Source organism: Ochotona princeps, chromosome 8, assembly GCF_030435755.1.
Source record: "Ochotona princeps isolate mOchPri1 chromosome 8, mOchPri1.hap1, whole genome shotgun sequence".
NCBI classification, from domain to species: Eukaryota; Metazoa; Chordata; class Mammalia; order Lagomorpha; family Ochotonidae; genus Ochotona; species Ochotona princeps.
This window is the reverse complement of record NC_080839.1, coordinates 77123273-77142670: the sequence shown is the minus strand read 5'-3', so window position 1 is coordinate 77142670 and position 19398 is coordinate 77123273. Positions and strand designations below refer to the sequence as shown.

The 19398-nt window shown below is 55.6% G+C and overlaps 1 protein-coding gene across 2 annotated transcripts in view; it reads left to right on the top strand.

Moving 5' to 3' along the window:
* Positions 1-18397, top strand: part of GRHL1 (grainyhead like transcription factor 1) — a 39250-nt gene extending 20853 nt beyond the window's left edge. For both annotated transcript variants that reach the window (XM_058668287.1, XM_058668286.1), the window contains 8 exons: positions 5457-5615; positions 10011-10095; positions 11275-11414; positions 12265-12302; positions 12722-12813; positions 13088-13173; positions 17426-17490; positions 18179-18397. In XM_058668287.1, coding sequence (XP_058524270.1) covers positions 5457-5615; positions 10011-10095; positions 11275-11414; positions 12265-12302; positions 12722-12813; positions 13088-13173; positions 17426-17490; positions 18179-18293 — 780 coding nt within the window. In that variant the 3' untranslated portion in view covers positions 18294-18397. The remainder of the gene's footprint in view (positions 1-5456; positions 5616-10010; positions 10096-11274; positions 11415-12264; positions 12303-12721; positions 12814-13087; positions 13174-17425; positions 17491-18178) is intronic.
* Positions 18398-19398: the final 1001 nt, after the last annotated feature.

The following is a 19398-nucleotide window of genomic DNA, read 5'->3' as shown; positions in this document are numbered from 1 at the left end:
CAGCTGGGAACTGAAGCTTGATTTTTTAGTTTCTGGTGATTTTTAAAAATTTTTGAATATTTTTTTATTTATTCATTTATTTAAAAGGCAGAGTTAAGAGTGAGTGCAGGGGCCCTGCGTGGTAGCCTGGCAGCTAAAGTCCTCGCCTTGAACGTGTCGGCATCCCATATGGGCACCAGTTCTAGTCCTGGCACTTCCCATCCAGCTCCCTACTTCTGGACTGGGAAAGCAGTCGAGGACGGCCCAAAGCCTTGGAGCCCTGCACCCGGGTGGGAGACCTGGAGGAAGTTCCTGGCTCCTGGCTTCGGATTGGCGCAGCACCTGGAGCTGTTGGGGTCACTTAGGAAGCGAATCATCGGATGGAAGATCTTTCTGTCTCTCCTCCTCTCTGTATATCTGACTTTGCAATAAAAAAGAAATCTTAAAAAAAAAAAAAAGAGTGAGGGCGGGAGATAGAGAGCTCTTCTGTCTACTGTTTCACTCCCCCAAATGGCTGCCACAGCATAGGCAGCCCACGCCAGGAGCCAGGAGCTTCATCGGGATCCGTAAAGGTGCAGGGCCCAGACATGGGCCATCTTCCGCTGCTTTCCCAGGTACTTTAGCAGGGATCTGAAAGCAGTGCACCTGGGACTCCAGCTGACACCCACATGGGACTCTGAGAGTGGCAGTTTACCCTGCTGTGGCCCTGATCTCGTCTTTAATGAGCACAGTGGGACTTGAGGTGGGAACAGGCTACACTGTTGACCTCACATCTTCCTGCTGGTTCCAGGGCCTCTCCCTGTGGGCCGTGTGCAGTGTTGTGCCTTATTTTTGCCAGACCTGGAAGGGACTTGAATGACAGTTTGCTCTTGGTTCCAGCTTGCAGCCTAGTAGACCAGTGGCACCCCGGGTGTCGTCACAGGGCTTGTTTCTGTATCTGGCTTGGCTGGATTTGAGCACAAGAAGGGGTTACGTGTCGGCACCCTCTTGCACTGCCCCGTGACTTCTGCGAAGCCAGTAGGAAGTTTGGCAAGCTCTTGCTGTTTGGTTTGAAGTGGGGAACCTTCCTGGTGTACCTGGCAGTCAGATCGAGCCTGCTCAGTCCACATGGGGGTCGCCTTGCCCAGAAGTGACCCAGCAGGTTTTCCCTGTGGTTGGTGTGGTTTCTACAAAGGAGCATCGAGATTGGTGCAGGGGGTGTGGGCCAGGCTGGGCCCTGTCTCCCGGACTCTGGGTGTCTTTCAGCTGGAGCCTCAGCCACAGCCACAGCCTGGAGCTGCCTGTCTTGATGGCAAGACACAGAAAACCAGCGGCTGTGGACTGTGTGCGAGTCCCACGGAAGGTGAAGGTTTCAAGGCTTCAGGACGAGCACATTCTTGGGACTCCCTTAACCCTCTCTGTAGTTCCGTCAGCCCTGCTTCTCTTCTTTCTCTCCTGCCTGTGATAGGTTTTCACCTGTCTGTTTCAGCCGGCAGTTAGCACTCACATGAGCTTCCTAGCTGTGGGACGTAATGCAGAGCGACAGTGTGTCCTTCTGCCCGGGAGAGCAGAGGTGCCGCGGGCTCTGCAGATACTTTCCCGAAAGGCTGTGTGTGATCCAGCTCACAGGCGCCAGACTCCGCTCTTCTTTAAACTCAGCTTCCTCTGTGGACCCGTTCGACTCATTTCTGACATCCTTCTAGGAAATTCTGGGCAGGGCAGTTGGTCTGTTGCTACCATGTGGAAAAACTGGCTTTAGAGTTCTTGCTGTGCAGCGTCAGGTTCCCTAACAGTCCAGCCACTCAGTCCCCAGGCAAGCACTGTGCTGGAATTAGAGCAGGCTTCTGCTCCCCAAGGTTTTAGCAGCCAGCGTGTTGATGGCCTATGGGCTAGGGATACAGGCTTGCAGATGGGGCCCTCGGGAAGTGCTGGGTTGGACTGAGTGTTGGGGAAGTAGGCTGCAAATGGCAGTGGTATTCCTCAGCCTGGGATCTGGTAGCATTTTTTTTTTTCTAAGATTTATTTTATTTTCATTACAAAGTCAGATATGCTGAGAGGAGGAGAGGTAGAGAGGAAGTGGAGCTGCCGGGATTAGAACCAGCGGCCATATGGGATCAAGGCGAGGACCTTAGCCACTAGGCCACGCTGCCGAGCCCTCTGGTAGCATTTTAAGGGCTCAGCTTCTGGCCTCTTTGAAAGGCAGCATGTGCAGCGCCCCCACCTGGTCCACAGCCTGCATTGCCCTCAGTCAGCTCCAGCTTGTCTTGCTGAACGCCAGCATCTTCCCATGAGTTTGGAAACAGCATGGTGGCGGTGTTCCATTTCCTTATTAGTTGGTAATCTCTTGCTGTGCCTCATACGTGAGCCCTGTCCTGGGTGTGTGGGGGTGCATGTAGGAACAAGCACCTGTCAGCCTTGGGAGTCTCAGGATGAACCCCCAAGGGTGCGGGAGCTGTGCTGGTGGACAGCATCTTGGATGTTCCAGCTGACAGGCAGGTTGCCCCACTGTGAGTGAAGCAGCAGGTTGTGTAGTGAAGTCAGGATGTGTCAGTTGCCTGCCAGTAAGCTCGCACTCTCCACTTTGCTGCCTGACTGCTAGCAATCCTGTTCTTTAGAGGGTCCTCTACAAAAGAAGGGCTCATTTGTGTAACCGTTTTAGCTCCTCTTAAAAAAAAACCTAGCTTTTCTGTTTTTGTTTTTGTTTTTTTGAGATTTACATATTTGGAAGGCAGAGTGAAAGGAGGGTGAGGAGACCTCCTGGATGCTGGTTCACCCCTCAATGGCCGTGACATCCAGGACTGAGCCAGGCCAAGCAGGAGTGCCCCGCAGGTGGCGGGGATGCAGCTCCTACCTCTGGCACAGAAGCGGAGGGAGTGCCCCATCTGGTGGGACTGGAAGCCAGCAGGGTGGCCTTGTATGCTGAGCTGGGAGTGCTTTGTGCGTCTGGGATGGGTTTCTGGCTGTGGAGAGCATGTTTTTAATAGCAGGAGAGAAATACACTGAGGAGAGGAGTGCCCGAAAGAGCCTCCCCGTGGTGCACGCAGGTCCCGGCCTGGCATTCGACTCCTGCTGCTCTGCTTTGAGTTGAAACTTGAACCTGGGAAGCACGGGAGTCGTAGGTCTGGGGTTAATTACCACAAAATCCTCTTGTACATGGCCTATCGCTGGGGACTAGGCTCCCTGGAGTGGTTGAGGGTGAAGGGTAGTGTTCCCAGGCGGTAGTTTTGGGGTTGGGAATTGAGTCCCAAGGCCTGGGAGGACTGGGGAAGGCTCAGATTTCTGCAAGTTGTGAAGTAGGGCTCGCAACCTTGGGTTCCCTGAGGAGCTCAGCACGTGCACTCAGCCCACTGGGCGCTGGGGACCGCCTTGCTGCTGCTCGTCCCAGCGCGTGGCTGTGCCTGGGTCCTGTGGGAAAAAGTGCCCAGCACCAGTTGGCTGTGGTATGTGGCTCTGAGCCCGAGTGTCCAGCATTCCAGCAGTTTGCTTATTTATTCCAGATGCCATGTTGGGAAGGGGCGGGGCCTGGAGTCCAAACCAAAATACTGCCCAGCACCCAGGCAGGTTGTCCCAGGGAATGGGCGAGAGCCAGGCTTGGTGGAGTGGAGAAACGCTGAGCTGGAAGTGAGAGTGACCAGGGCCAGGGAGAGACATCCTTGGCGTGTGTCCCACCCAGATCATCTGCTTGCTGCCTGGGGACAGCTTCACCATCCCTGGATCCATCTGTCAGAGGGCAGTGCCACCTTGCAGGATGAGGTGAATGGCAGGGCCCCACATGACTGCTGGTACACTGTGAGCAGTGTGTAGGACAGAAGCTGGGCTGAGCTGGGGGTGCCAGGACTGCCCTGATGGACCACTGGGGAAGCCAGGAGTGTCAGGGCTAGAGGTGAGGCAGGTCGTGGGTTCAAGAGGTCCTAGGGATGGTGGACACCTGTCTCGGGGGAGGATTTGTGGGGGCGCAGGATAAGAGGTAACTTTGAACCAAGCCATGTTCTCAGGACGTTTTGGTCTCTTCCTGCTTACAAACAGCCCCCAGAGCAGGCAAGGATAAAATCCCCATTCCAACACCTTGTGTCCAGGACAGGAAGTGTTTGTGGTCCTGTGGTTCCCATCCTTTCTCCCTGACTGCTCCCACAAGCCCCTTTCTTCTCTCAGCTTAGCTTCCTCATGGTTTTCCCCAGTCCTGACTCAAACCCGTCCCTCTCTGTGCCCTGGGCCAGTGACACTGGTGCTGCTGGTGACCTGGTTAGGATTGAGCCTGTGGCTGATGGGGCCTGCAAGGAACAGGATCTGCCCCTCTGGAATGTGTCCAAGGCTGCAGTGCCCTTGCTGTCCACTGGGTGGTGCTCCTATAACAGAAATGAATTCTACAACTAGCAGAGAGAGCCCCTCATTATGGTGACCCTGGGGGGAAAGTCATAGAAATGTTGGAAGTGATCTGGCCTGCTCATCTTCTGTGTAAACAAGTGGCACCATCCAGCTTCATATCGGGTGTGCCTGGCCAGGAATTTTCTGGAAGCCAGGAACAAGCAGGTATGGCCATCTTGATTTCTGGTTGAAAGAAAAGAGCCCTCCCTGCCAAACTCTGGCCCACTGTTCTGTGTACAGAGGGACACAGTGCAGTGTTCAGGGCTTGGCTCCGTGAATGGGCGCTCAGGCCCCAAGAAGGGAAGCTGGGCCAGCGCCCTCCGCAGCTGGCCTATGCCGTTTTCCCCGCGACCCCACAGACTGTGATTTTCCGTGGTTTGCTCAACAGTTGGCATTTTCTGGGCTGTTCTCTGGGACCCCTTTGGCTTCCTTGTGTGAGAGGAATGAGTTGGACTTTTGTGTCATAAAGGGCTTAGTCTGTTCATGAGCGGCAGGCATTCTGCTGTGTTTGAACCAGGTTGCATATATCTAACGCAAGTTGGACCCCTGGGCTGGGGCCTCTCCCGAGAGGAGATGTGAAAAGTACTGCCTCGGGGACCCCGCCTGAAGTGTGACTCTAATAACCAAGAGTCCAGTGAGAACAAGTCGGAAGAGGCCGAGACTTGGCTGAGCTTCCCTGCAATCTCCCAAAGCCTGTGCTCCCAGAGCTGCCCCCAGGGCAGTGGGGTCCGGGGCGGGCCAGCAGGGACGCCCAGGGACCATGGCTGAGCCATAGCAGCTACAGAGAGAGACACTGCTGGTGAACCTGGACGTGACAGCAGTGGGGACTGTAGGACATGCTCCCTGGTCCCGGCTGGTCCCTGCTAATGCCCCTGGGAGAGCAGTGGAGAATGGCCCAAGTGCTTGGGCCCCTGCGCCTGTGCAGGAGACTCCAGGGCTAGCCTCAGGCTCCTGGCTGCAGCCATTTGGGAAGCAAACCAGTCCATCTCCAACTGCCTTTTGAATGACTAAGCAGCTTGAGATCAGCTGTCCCGTGTGCCCTCGGAGCTGGGAAGCTGAGCTCTGTCTTCCTCCCAGGCCCCTGGCACATGGGGGGCTCCGGCGGCCACCTGACGGCGTCCTCCTGCCTGCAGGTATTCATCTCCGTGAACTGCCTCAGCACTGACTTCTCCTCACAGAAGGGCGTGAAGGGCTTGCCACTCAACCTCCAGATTGACACCTACAGCTACAACAACCGCAGCAACAAGCCCGCACACCGCGCCTACTGCCAGATCAAAGTCTTCTGTGACAAGGTCAGTGGGCAGGGGGGTGGAGGGGGTCTTGAGCTGCTCCCGTCAGGTTGCTGGGCCCCCCGAGGGCACTCAGGTAGATGGGGACAGCCGCAGGGCCTGCCTGGTGAAGCAGCATGGTGTCCGTGAGCGCTGTTGCCAGGGTTGAGAAACGTGGGATGTCCTTGAGAAAGGGGAGCAGTGGACGAAGCTGGGCCCTGCCTGTGGAGACCCTCTGTTTATGCCCGTGGCAAGGGCAGGGCTAAGGGTGGAGCTCTTCTGTGTCAGGGGCCTGCTGTGTCCATGGGGTAACCTGGGAGGGAGGGAGGGAGGGACACCCTGCAGCCGACCCTGACTGCTTCCTGGACCCCAAGTGGCATCCCACATGGTTGAGTGCCTGCATACATTCACTGGCCAACAGAACGACACGGGTCTGAGCATGATGCAGGCCACGCTGGACTCGGCATAGTCTCTTGCCCTCGGGACAGCTGTTGGCAGCTGGGCCTCTTAAAAGCCTGGGAGGAAACCAGTTTTCTGGTGCAGTTAGACACCACCCTCCGGTGTGCTGTCCCTCACCACCCTCGCCGATGCCACCGTCATGTCCTTTGGAGTGCTCACATGCAATTGGAGTGAAGCTGCTGCTGGCTTCTGCTAGCACCCCCCTCCCATGTCCTTTCCCTGCCACCAACTGGGGTAGCTGTATCCACAGCCACCTGGAGGAGATGCAGCTGGCCACCTCGCTGGGGGTGTGGCCCTGGGGCCCACTTGTCGCCTGCAGGGACTGCTGGGAAAGTGATGTGGCACAGCCCAGGGCTGTACTGTTACCAATTATTACTAATACTATTATCTGCATTATTTTGTGTTGCATGCTTCAGCAGACGTAAACCCCTGCTGGGTTTCTGATGTCTTTCCTGAGCCACACAGCCGTGGCCTGAATCCGCATGGGTGGTGATGAGCTGGGGCTAGAAATTGTGTATGCAGAGTACACTCACTACTGAGACTCTACAAGGGCCCCACCTGTGGAATGAAACGCTGGCGAGGTTTGGGGGCTTGGGCAAGATGACTTGATTCATCAGTGGGTATGCAGGTCCAGCAACACCAGGTCTCCTTGCGGTGTGAGAACTGCAAGGTTGCCTGTTGGTGTTAAACATGGAGGAGGTGCTGGAGACAGTCCCTGGGTGGGTACCTGCTGCCTGCATGTCTGTGGCTCTGCTCACCCTTCCTGGGAGCACACACATCCCCGAGTGTGGATGCTGTGCCCCAGGGCAGGCCAGAGGCACTGTACGGAGGGGACAGACTGTCACGCAAAGCCACAGCCAGGTGGCACCAGGCTCTGCAGACACCCCAAGCCCTTGGTGAGAGGCTCACCAGTGCTCATTAAGCTTCCCCTGCTTGGTGGAGTCTGTAATCCTGAGATGTGCCAGGAGATGAAAGTGGGCCCTGGCTCCGGCTCCACTGGCACAGCCCACGGGGGCAGCAGTAGGTGCTAATAGCAGGGCACTTAAGGAAATTACAGCCCCAGTTTCTCTGCTTGGGCCCATTATGGTCGATAGAAAGTCCTCAGTAGGAAGAGATAGCACGCTTGCGCTGGAGTCATTAATTTTCAAAGCCCTTGAGCCTTTCAACTCGGGAAGCCCTACACGACCTCACACCCACACCTGGCACCCGTGGGTCGGGGTGCTTGTTTCCCAGAACCCCTTCCAGCTGCCACTGTTGCTGCTGCCCGTCTGGGTTTGCCCTGTGCCCCTCCTCTCTGGAAAGCTACCTGCCGCTGGCTTCTGCCCTGCCTCAGACTGGCCTCTTCCCTCTGCTGGTCCTCAGCGTGCTCCCATGCTGTTCATCTGGTGTACGCTGGCACCGAGACCCCAGGAGCAGCGCGTCTTCCCCTGTCGACCCACATCTTGGCAGGAGCCACCTTGAGCAAGATCGCCTCCGCCACCCTCCCCTAAGCCAGGGAGGACCCGTGGCGTGGGCCCAGATCGGTTCCTGATTGTGCGTGGGGAGCCAGAGCGGCTTGGCTGAAGTGGTCCTCCAGAGGGCAGGGCCCCCAGGCAGGCCTGCTTGTCTCCTGGGGCAGTGCTTGCTGGGCTCACGAGTGAGACACCCCGCGTGTATGCAGAGGGCTACAGCGCCCTCGCCCGCGGCCCTCCACACTGAATGGGCTTTGGGCTTGGCCTGCTGTCAGCATGTGCCGCATGCCGCTGGTGTGGTGTGGTCACACCAGGGCTTGACTTGTTTCCTGTGCGTGGAGCTTGCGGAGGCCTCACAGGTAGACCGTTTTCATCCGCGCTCTGCTGCTTGTCCAGCTGGTGTTTGTAAATGTGTTTGCTCCTTCCGCAACTTAGGAGACTCCACACGCACCTGTGTGGGGTGCTAGGGTTGTGCCCGCCTCGCACATCCCTTTCCTCTGCTGGCCTGGCCATGTCCTCTGCAGCGTGCCCTGGCGCACCGCTGACCCAGCCACTCACTGAAGCCTGTGTCACTAGAGGCTTAACCCGATCTCTTTTCATGTCTAGTCTTTTCTACTAGTTTAGCTTTCTTTTTTGCATTGAAACTTACTAATTTATTTGAAAGACAAATTTACAGAGAAATCTTAACATCTACTGGTTCATTCCCCACATAGCCATAGTGGCTAGAGCTGAGAAAGTCCGAAGCCAGGAGCCAGAGTGTCCTGCCTGGATGCAGGGGTCCGAGCACTGGAGGCTTCCTGTGCTGCTTCCGCCTGGCACGTTAGTGGGAAAGCTGGATCTGAACTGGAGCAGCCAGGACTTGGACCAGTACCCACAGGAGTGCTGGCACTGCAGATGGCAGCTTTACCACAGTGCCAGCTTAGCTTTTTAAACATTCGGAATGTAGTCACAATAGCATTCTTTTTTTTTTTTAAGATTTATTAATTTTTATTGGAAAGGCAGACATACAGAGAAGAGGAGAGACAGAGAAAAAGATCTCCCGTCCAATGATTCACTCCCCAAGTGGCTGCAACGGCCGGTACCGCACTGATCCGAAGCCAGGAGCCAGGAGCTCTTCCAGGTCTCCCACACGGGTGCAGTATCACGAGGCTTTGGGCCGTCCTCAACTGCTTTCCCAGGCCACAAGCAGGGAGCTGGATGGGAAGCAGAGCCGCCGGGATAAGAACCGGCACTCATATGGGATCCTGGCGCGTGCAAGGCAAGGACTTTAATCACTGGGCTATCGCACCGGGCCCCACAGTAGCATTCTGAAATACATTTTTACAAATGTATATTTTATTTGTGAAGCAGAGAGATAATTTCCATCCACTGGTTCTCCCCAAATGCCTGTGATTGTTAGGAGTGGGCCATGCCAGAGCCAGGAACCTAGAATTCAGTGCCGGGCCTCCACATGGTCAGCTGGGCCCTGAGCCGTTGCGCCTTCCCCCGCCACCTGTAGAGTGCACACGAGCTGGAGGCTGGGATTGGTTGGGCGCCAGAAGGTAAAACCAGGCCCTGAAGTGTGGGCTGGGGATTCTTTGTGGCGCTTGCACCAAACCTGTCCCTACCTTTTGAGGGTTTTGTTTTTTGTTTTTCAAGATGTATTGGTTTGAAAGAGCAGTAGAGAGCGGTCCAGTTGCATCTCCTGCGCGGTCCCCACAACAGAGTCTGAGCCCAGGTGGAGCCAGGACCTGCCCCGTCTTCCCTCTGCAGACAGCATCAGGAAGCTGGGTCAGAGTGGGGCAAGAATGGCAGTTTGACTCACCGCACTGCAGTGCCGGCCCTCAATTCTGTTTTTAAAACGTAGTCCTTAGAGGGTCACAGTGCTGAGGTGAGTGGTTGAATTGTGTTTCTCTGCTGTCAGGGAATGTATTTCCAAGAAAAGTTAGCCACGAACTCCTGTTTCACTGGTGGCTCTGTAACGAAGTCGGTGCCAGGAGCAGCCCCGGGGTGGGGTTCTCTCTGCATTGAGGAGTCATTCTGGGGGCAGCACCGCCGCACACTGTTGGCAGTGCCCATGGTGTGGACGTCCCGATCTCTGCGTACGGTGCAGGTGTCTCGTCACATCTTAGTTCTTGGGAATTACAGTCAGGTGTGTATGTCCCTCACCTGATGCTGACTGCTTGGGCAGGACCACAGCTTTCAGAAAGAACACAACCTACCTCAATAGATGTGCTCGCAAGTGGGGTCCCCTGGTGAATCACCCCTGTTTTCCTGCTGGACGAAGCAAGACATGCATGTCCTTGCGTGCCCAGAGCTATTGTGGCAGGCTTTCCCCGCATTCGGTTCCCCTGGCCACATCTGCCCCCAGGAAGACCTCTGCTATGGTGTTCTCTGTGACGGTGCCCAGTTCACCCTGAGAGGCGGTGTGTCCAGGGACTGCGAAGGGCCACAGGTTGCACGGGTGGTAGTTTGGCCACGCAGCAGTCAGGGTCGTGGGCCGTCAGCCTGGTGTCCTCTCACCCTGCAGGGAGCTGAACGGAAGATCAGGGATGAAGAACGGAAACAAAGCAAAAGAAAAGGCAAGTGCCCCGACCCCAGCCAGGGCAGCGCCTGTAAGTAGAGCCGTGTGCTCCTCTCGGGTTCCCTCCTCCTGGGCACGTGGGCCGGCTGCTGGGGCGGCTGGTGGCATGGCTTCCTGCCAGGGCTGGGGCAGGAGCTCTGGGCTTGGCCTCTCGTTGCTGGCTCTGATAAGCTAACAGGACAGTCCAGGGACACAGAATTTGCTCATCTTTTCTTTCCTGTCGGAGCTGAAGGGCGGGTCCCTGGGAGAGTTTCCTGCCTGTTCTGGTGTAAGCAGCAGGCCTGTTCACCAGATGCTGTGAGAAAAGGCGAAAGGATGGGAATCTTGCCCTGCTCTATGCCCTGTGGGGGGCCTTCCAGCAGGTTCTCCTACCATCTGCACAGCGCAGCACATTAGTCAGGAGCCTGTTGGTGTCCGAGCACCCATCCCCAGTGTCCGCTCAGAGTCGCTGATGGCCAGGGAGCCCTCACAGAACCAGATGAGGGGAAACCTTTGTACTCTGATTTAATGATTTAAAACTTGGGCAGACGGGCATGTGGCATGGCAGTTAGGATGCCATGTGTTGGGTTGCCTGGTTCAAATCCCACCTCCTCCTCCTCAGCTATAATCCAGCTTCCTGCTCCTGTCTATCCTGAGAGGGTAGTGATGGCTCACTCAGGCCCCTGGCCCCCAGGTGGGAGACCTGGGGTACATTCCAGGATCCTGCTTTGGCCTGGCCTGGCCTCAGTCCTGGCTGTTGCTGGCATGTGGAGGGTGAATCGGCAGATGGAAGGCCTCTGTTCCTCTGCCTTTCAAATGAAATAAAAATAAATGAAATTTTAAAAATATTTAGACAGTTGTGCATACCAACTTCCCCCAACTGTTGGGCTTCTAAATATAGCGTAAAGTCAAAGGCATGTTGCTGTTAGAATAGAGACACTGAGGTGAAATTATTCTCTGATTATACTCCTTCAGTTATAATTTTAGCTCTAGTCACATGTGCCTTGCCTCGTGTGCGTGTTTAAAGATACTTTTTCTGGCTCGACCTGTTAAGAGCCAGCGGGCTTCATGTGCCTGCACCCGGCACACTCCCTGCATGTCCCGCGATGTCTTGTCTTGAGCCGCCCTGGCCTGTGGCTTGCCGGGGCCTGAGCTTGCGTATCCTGGGTGCAGAGGCCACGTCGCACCTGCACCCGTCGGTCATTCAGTCTGTTCTCTTGGCTGTTGGCAGTCGCAGACGTGAAGGGGCCGCTACTGCCCTCGCACAAGCGGACAGACAGCACGGTGTTCAAGCCTTTCCTGGACCTCGACACACAACCCGTGCTCTTCATCCCCGATGTACACTTCACCAGCCTGCAGCGGGGCACACACGTGGGTACCCTCCTCCTGGAGCACAACGTCACTTACAGAAACCCTGGGCATGACTCAACATATTCCACAGTCCCCAGTTGATCAGCTGTATGGAATATGCCATTCACTCAGTAACCCATGTTTAAGATTGTGGCCTGGGGAATACAGTGCCAGGCCTGTCAGCTCACTCCTGTTTGTATTCGCTTGTTCAAGCCTTGGCTTATCTAGAACATTCTAGAATAGTAGTGTGACTTGGAGTTTGAGTCTGCAGTATTGTGGATTGGACCTGGTCATGCCTGTAGGAGGAGTCCATAAAGGCACGCACAGCGCAACCCTGTCACGAGTGCTCGTAGTGGGTCCTAACTACTCACCGTGCCCAGTGAGGCAGAGGCCTCCAGCAGGGGTCCCTGCAGGACCCGGCCTGAGAATAGATGCCAGCTGTGTCAGGGCTTCTGACATCACAGTCCACAGGGAAGCCCCGGCCAGAGGTCAGTTTCTGCCAAGGGGCTTCCTGCTAGGAAGGGCCAGCAGATGTCTCCCAGAAGCCACCAAACAGAAGTGGGTAGCCTGGGCTCTCTGGCCATGAGGTCCTCAGAGGGTGTCTCTTGGGCGAAGGCAGAGATCCTCACACCTTGTCTCAGTGAGCGCGTGTGAGGCGTGAGGCCCAACATCGGAGCTGGCCCAGGCTGCAGGCTGCCAGCCTGCACCTTGGAGAAGTTCAAGGTGTTGCTGAGAACCTGGCTCATGAAGAGTAAGGCTGGAGGGCATTTTATGTGATTGGTCACATTTGAAATTGCTCCCTTATTATGTGTAACGGGACTGTGGTCTAAAGTGGTTTGCGCATGTGCATGAAATCTTTATCTGGTTGTAGGTGCTTCCTATGGGCCCAGAAGAGCTGGAGGCTGAAGGGTAAGATTCGTATTTTGTTTTGATTGCCTTAATTTGTTTCATTGGAACAAGTTCACACTTAGAGGGTCACGGAACAGCTCAAAGTGTGCGTTTCTGCCGATAGCGTCCCATCGTCCCGGATGCCCTGCAGGCCAGAGCTCTGTCCATGTCACCAAGTCCCGGCGTCAGTGCCAGGCTTTCCTCTGTGGCCACCTTCATTCCCAACAGTCTCGTGCTCCCCTTGACTGGGTTGGGGTGCTGGGTCTGGGCAGGAACATCATGGAGGGGTCATTTTCCCTTCTACACACACAGTCAGGAGGCTGGACTAGATAAAAAAGGAGTACCCTTTGCCAGCGTGTTCGGCAGCAGCCCACAGCTTTCCTTGCCCACACTGTCACTTTAAGAAAATGTCGCTCTCCGTGTGTTTGCGTTGTCCGCAGCTCTGTCTTGAAGAGGGGACCATACGGCGCCGAAGATGACTTTGGTGTCCCACCTTCTGCCAAACTGACCCGAGTAGAAGAGCCCAAGAGAGGTGAGCTGGCATCCATGTCGTGGTAGGTGTTCAAAGTGAGGAGTGAGCCAGGGTCATGTCCCTGGCAGCCGCTGTCTGGGTGCACCTGTCCATTTTCACTTCTGTTAGACCAGCGTCTTGCTAGGGCTCGGACTAACTGAGCGAGGGCTCAGTTGAATGTGCCTAGGCATCCTTGCCGTTGGTGGGAGCTAGTGCCTGTGGCATGTGTTCATTGTGCTCGTGTGAACTAACAGCAGCCTCCCTCTCCTTCCTCCTTGTTGCTGGCTGGGACTAGTCCTGCTCTATGTCCGGAAGGAGTCAGAAGAAGTCTTCGACGCCCTCATGCTCAAGACCCCGTCTCTGAAGGGACTGATGGAGGCTGTAAGTGGGCACCCCAGGTGTCGCTTTGAAACAGTGGGTACCATTGCCAGTGATGTGACAGAACGGGTTAAGCCACCACCTATGACTCTGGCATTCCATATGAGTGCCAGTTTGAATCCTGCTACTCCACTGCCAGCACAGCTGCCTGCTAACGCTTCTGGGAAACCAGCAGTAGAAGGCCCGAGTGCGTGGGCTCCTGCCCCACACAGGACACCCGGATGGCACTCCAAGCTCCTGTCTGGCTGTCGCAGCAGTTTGGGGAGTGAAGCAGTAGCCAGAGAACCAGTATTTCCCTCTCCATCATTGCCTTGCGAGTAAATAATTTTTCTTCTTAAGATTTATTTTATTTTTATTGAAAAAGCAGATTTGGGCCCGGCGGCATGGCCTAGCGGCTAAAGTCCTCGCCTTGAATGCCCCGGGATCCCATATGGGCGCCGGTTCTAATCCCGGCAGCTCCACTTCCCATCCAGCTCCCTGCTTGTGGCCTGGGAAAGCAGTCAAGGACGGCCCAAAGCTTTGGGACACTGCACCCGCGTGGAAGACCTGGAAGAGGTTCCTGGTTCCTGGCTTCAGATCGGCGCGCACCGGCCGTTGCGGCTCACTTGGGGAGTGAGTCATCGGATGGAAGATCTTCCTCTCTGTCTCTCCTCTTCTCTGTATATCCGGCTTTCCAATGATAATAAAATCTTTTAAAAAAAAAAAAGAAAGAAAGAAAAGAAAAAGCAGATTTACAGAGAAAAAGCGCTTCCATCTGCTGATTCACTCCCCAAGTGGCCACAGTGTCCAGACCTGAGCCGATCCGAAGTCAGCAACCAAGAGCTTCTTCCAGGTCTCCCACGGGGTTGCAGGGTCCCAAGGCTTTGAGCCATCCTCAGTTGCTTTCCCAGGCCACAAGCAGGGAGCTGGATGGGAAGTGGAGCAGCTAGGACTAGAACCGGTGTCCATCTGGGATCCCAGTGCATGCAAGGCAAGGATTTAGCCACTGAGCCGTTGCGCCAGGCCCCAAAATATTCTTTTTTTAAAACATGGATGCCAAGTTAGAAGCCCATTGGTGGTACAGGTACCATGGTAATACTGGAGTCTAGCACGCCAAGCTCCAGCCTCAGATCTGCTGAGCGTCTGCTGGACTCAGCACTGAGTTACTGGGCAGTAGTGCTGGCCTGGCTGTGCCATTGGCCTGCAGGGCTTGGGGAGGGCCTGGGAGTGCTTTAATGTTGATATTCTGGATTAAAGAGAAGCGTGTAACAAAGTGTCAGAAGCTAACAGATTTTTTTTTAAAAGTTTTATTTATTTGAAAGGCACAGTAGCAGAGCTGTTTTTCCAGCTGCTGTTTCATTTGCCAAATGCCAGTCGTGGCCAAGGCTGGACCAGGCAAGGAGCCAAAGCTACAAGCCTGGAGCTCCCCCCAGGTCTCCCTGCAGTTGGCAGCAGCCCCAGCACTTGGGTTACCTTCCAGTGAGGAGCGTTGGCAGGAAGCGGGGTCAGCAGTGGCCAAGCCTGGTGCTGACATGTGCAGTGAGTGGGGTGGGGACCTTGGGGAGAAGCTGCACTGTCTCGGGGTGCCCCTCAGTTGTCCCTCTCACCCCCTACCGGCATCGCCCTCCTCTCTGCCGTTTCCCGCTTCCTGTGGTTTCTGTTAGGGTTCCCTGTGCCACATCCTTTGATGACCCCTATTCTTTGTTTTCTTTTGTAAAAAAATGTATTAATTTTCATTGGAAAGTCAGATTTACTGAGGAGTGACAGAGAGGAAGATCTTCCGTCTGCTGGTTTACTCTCCAACTGGCCACTGTGGCCAGTGCTGAGCTGATCTGAAGCCAGGAGCCTCTTCTGGGTCTCCCATGTGGGTGCAGGGTCCCAAAGCATTTGGGTCATCCTCAACTGCTTTCCCAGGCCACAAGCAGGGAGCTGGATGGGAAGTGGGGCTGCCGGGATACAAACTGGCACCTATATGGAATCCTGGCACATGCGAGGTAAAGACTAGCCACTAAACTACTGTGCCAAACCCAACCCCATTCTTTTTTTTCTTTTTTAAGATTTATCTATTTTTATTGGAAAAGCAGATATACAGAAAGGAGGAGAGGCAGAGAGGAACATCTTCCCTCCGATGGTTCACTCCCCAATCTGAAGCCAGGAGCCTCTTCTGGGTCTCCCACGTGGGTGCAGGGTCCCAAGGCTTTGGGCCGTCCTCGACTGCTTTCCCAGGCCACAACAGATGGGAAGCAGGGGCACCGGGGTTAAATCGGTACCCATATGGGATCCTGGCGCATTCAGGGTGAGGACTTTAGCCTCTAGGCTATCATGCCGAGCCCTATTTTATTTTATTTTATTTTTTTATTGGAAAGTCAGATATACAGAGAGGAGGAGAGACAGAGAAGAAGGTCTTCCATCTGTTGATTCACTCCCCAAGCAGCTGCAACAGCCAGAACTGAGCCAATCTGAAGCTAGGAGCCAGGAGCCTCTTCCAGGTCTCCCATGCGGGAGCAAGGTCCCAAGGCTTTGGGCTGTGTTTCCCAGGAGCTGGATGTGAAGTAGGGTTACCAGGGTACAAACTGGTGCCCACATGGAATCCCAGGGCATGCAAGGAAAGGACTTTAGCCACTAGGCTTCTGCACCAGGCCCCATTATTTTTTAAGAGTTGTGGGAGCCCTGGAGCGACAGAGGAGAGTGTGGGAAAGACAGGATTCTGTCCGGTGCACCTGCTCACAGCTCCCATTCCCTGGGAGTGCTCTCACTGCTAGAATTGGAATCTACATCACCCAGGGGTCAGCACACTGTGTCAGCACAGAGCTGGGGTTTGCTCTAACTGGGCTTGCCCAGGCTCTGCATCCATGCAGCAGGTCCAGCTAGCTGCATGTCAGACATACTGGGAACAGAAGTCCCAGCATCTGCACAGCACTCCCACTGTGCCAGGGCTGTGAGAAAGCGAGAAAGTTCCAAGTGGAAGGATGTGTCGATCATGTGGACACCACGCTGTACTCCATAGAGTCCTTGTGTGTCCATGAGTTTGGGTGGTCATGGGAGCCTTATGTGCTACAGAATATGGCTTATTTAATTGAAAAATTAAAAAAAAATTTTAGTTGAGAAGTGGACGTTTGGCATTGGTTAGGACATTGCTTGGGACACCAAGCTCTCACGTTAGAATACCTGGATTCAAATCCTGGCTACACTTCCCACTCCAGTTCCTGGCTGAGTGTCCCCTGGGAGGTAGCAGGTGGTGACCTGTGTGCTTGGGTCTGTGTCGTCCACATGGGAGACTCAGATGGGGTTCTGGCTCCTGGCTTTGGCATCAGCCCGGCTCTGTTAGGAGCACGGCTAGTGGACTAGCAGGTGCGAGGTCTCCTCTGTCCCCCTCTCTTCAGCCTCCTCCCTCTGCGTCTCACTTTTCCTTTTAAAAAACATGCAGCAGAGCACAACCTCTTCAGCAGGCCTGCTCTCCAGGCCAAAGGGGAAGCTGGGCACTCAGGCAGGGCTGCTACGCATGGGTGGCAGGGCCAGTGCGGAGCTGGCCTTGGAAGCCCAGTGGGCATCAAGCTCGGGACACTGGGTTGGGGGCCATCAGCTTCCTGACCAGTGTTTAGGGTCTGAAGTGCTGGCGGTAGGCTGCCCCTGGCTTCTGGGGAAGCAGACGTCCCGGCTTGCTGCAGCACTGCAGCTGACGGGCTAGCACCGCCTAGTGGCAGGCACGTTGATCTGCACCAAAATGCTGGGATGCAAGACCAGTGACCAGGAAGGGGCCCTGCCAAGCAGGGGACTGATGTGATTGACAAGTCTCCAAAGCAAATGGCTGTGGCCCTGAGAACACATGTCCTGTGTGTGCCCACCCAGGGCACACATAGTCACGAAGTGTGTGACCCCTGGTCGGTGGGAGCTGTGGGCTGAGCAGTGAGAGCTCACTGGGTTGACCAACCCAGCACTGTTGGCAGCTGTGACAGGTGGGGTGATGGTCCTCCTGTTCATTTCTTGTGACTAAAGCTGCTGCGTGCAGGGTCTACCCATGAGGAGAGCCATCCATGACCCTCAGACACACTGTGTCGCTGTTAGGGCCATCTCCCAGCTGTCAGCATGCTGGTGGCTGCACAGCCTGGGAGGCCAGAAACCCAGCTGAGCGCCCTGCCCGCTGGAGCACGCGCCCTTCTGCCCAGCTGGGTGTGTCTCGAGTGGGGTTTGGGAGAGCAGGCCGCAGAGGGGTGGCTCGGCTGCTGTGCTCAAGCCATGAAGCCATCTGCTATAGTTGTCGCTCTGTGTCTCTTAGATCTCAGACAAGTACGACATCCCATATGACAAGATCGGGAAAATCTTCAAGAAGTGCAAGAAGGGGTGAGCGGAAGAGGGCACTGGGTGGGGGTGTGATGGGGCAGTGCATGTGGCTTGGTACGGGGCCTTCCTGGGGGCCAGGCACCCCGGCATGGTATAGGGTGCTCGTCAGGGGGCCATCCAGGAGGCCCAGGCACCCTGACATGGCGTAGAGCAGCAGTTCCTTCCTTCCTCCCGTGAGGACACGGGGCTGGACAGTGGCCCCCGGGCAGCGTGTGTCCTCATGGGGTCCTGGGAGGGTCCCAGGTGCAGAGCCAGTGGGGTGCCCTCTGCAGGCTGCTGAGTGTCCTGCATCCCCAGGTGGTGGTTCAGACACACTGTCCCCAGAGCTGTTCAGGTGGATGGGGCAGGCCCAGCAAGAGAGTTTGGACAGAAGGCTGAGCCTCCAGCGGGATTTTCTCGCTAGGCTGAGGAGCCATCTTCCGCTGAGGGCTTTTGGGACATTTCTGACGTTCAGGCCACACCCAGGGGTCAGCGTAGAAACGGACCTGCTGGTACCATACTCAATACCACAGTCCCTCCTGCCTCAAACCTGCATGGGGTCTTGCATGGCTGTCCCCACTCCTGCCTCAAACCTGGGGGCATGTGGTTCCCAGCCCACTTGCCTCTCCCCTGCCCCCGGGCTGGCCCTGACAGAGGGGACAGGTAGCTGTCTAGTGGCCACCGCTTCAGCCGCCCGCGTTTCCCCCAGCATCCTGGTGAACATGGATGACAACATTGTGAAGCACTACTCCAACGAGGACACCTTCCAGCTGCACATGGAGGAGACCAGTGGCTCCTACAAGCTCACGCTGACCGAGATCTGAGCCGCGGGCCTATGGCAGGACCCTCAAGGCTCCCTCACGTGAGACGGCAAGAAAAAGCTGTTCCAAGATTGAGCAAACTTGGGGAACCTTAGCATGTCTGGCAGGTGCCCAGTGGTCCACCGGCTGCCCCCCCCGTGGCAGTGGCTCCCCAACCCAGCCTTGGGGCCAGGCAAGCCCGAGGCAGGGTGAGCCATCCTCCCACTTCCCCCAGCTCACTGTTTACTGATGCAGGCACGGTCCCCAGTCCTTGCCCGCGATCCCCCTTCCGTGAAGAAGGTGGACGGTGTGTGCTGCCAAGTCAGTAGGCATAAAGCTGCCTTGTAGATACGTGCAATATGTGTCAGAAGGTCCGTGTAAATGTGTACATATGTGTCTTATAGAAATACGTAATATATACACACGCGGCTGCACGAGGTGGAGCAGCCAGCGAGACACCCCCGAGGTCTGTACGCTGCTGGCCTTGTGCGGGACAGTGCCGACGGGTCCACACGGTGCTGGCCTCGTGCGGGACACCTCCACAAGGCCAGGCTGGAGCAGGAGGAGCTGTCATCTCAGCCAGTGGGGATATTCTGTCTACAGACACAGGAACATTGTGTGCGGGCCCTAGGCCTGCAGGTGGGGACATGGGAACACTGTGTGCAGGGCCTGGGCCCGCAGGTGGGGACATGGGAACACTGTGTGCAGGGCCTGGGCCCGCAGGTGGGGACAGGGGAACACTGTGTGCAGGGCCTGGGCCCGTAGGTGGGGACATGGGAACACTGTGTGCAGGGCCTGGGCCCGCAGGTGGGGACGCTCTGTCTGCAGACACAGGAGCCCTGTGTGCGGGCCCTAGGCCTGCAGGTGTCTGGCTTGGGCTGGCAGTTGATCTCTTAGGCTGAAGTACTGCGAGCTGAATCGGTGACTTTCCAAGGTATCATGGGACACGGGTCATGGAACAATATTTTATATTCTGTTTTGTGAAATTGATTATTTCTGTCATTTTGATTGTATCATTGAAGATGTATTTTAAGCCAAAGGAATTAAATTTTATATGTCCATTTCATAATATGTCATTTTTGTTGTTGTTCACTCTCATTTCATCCTTCCATTAGTCAAACAGAATTTA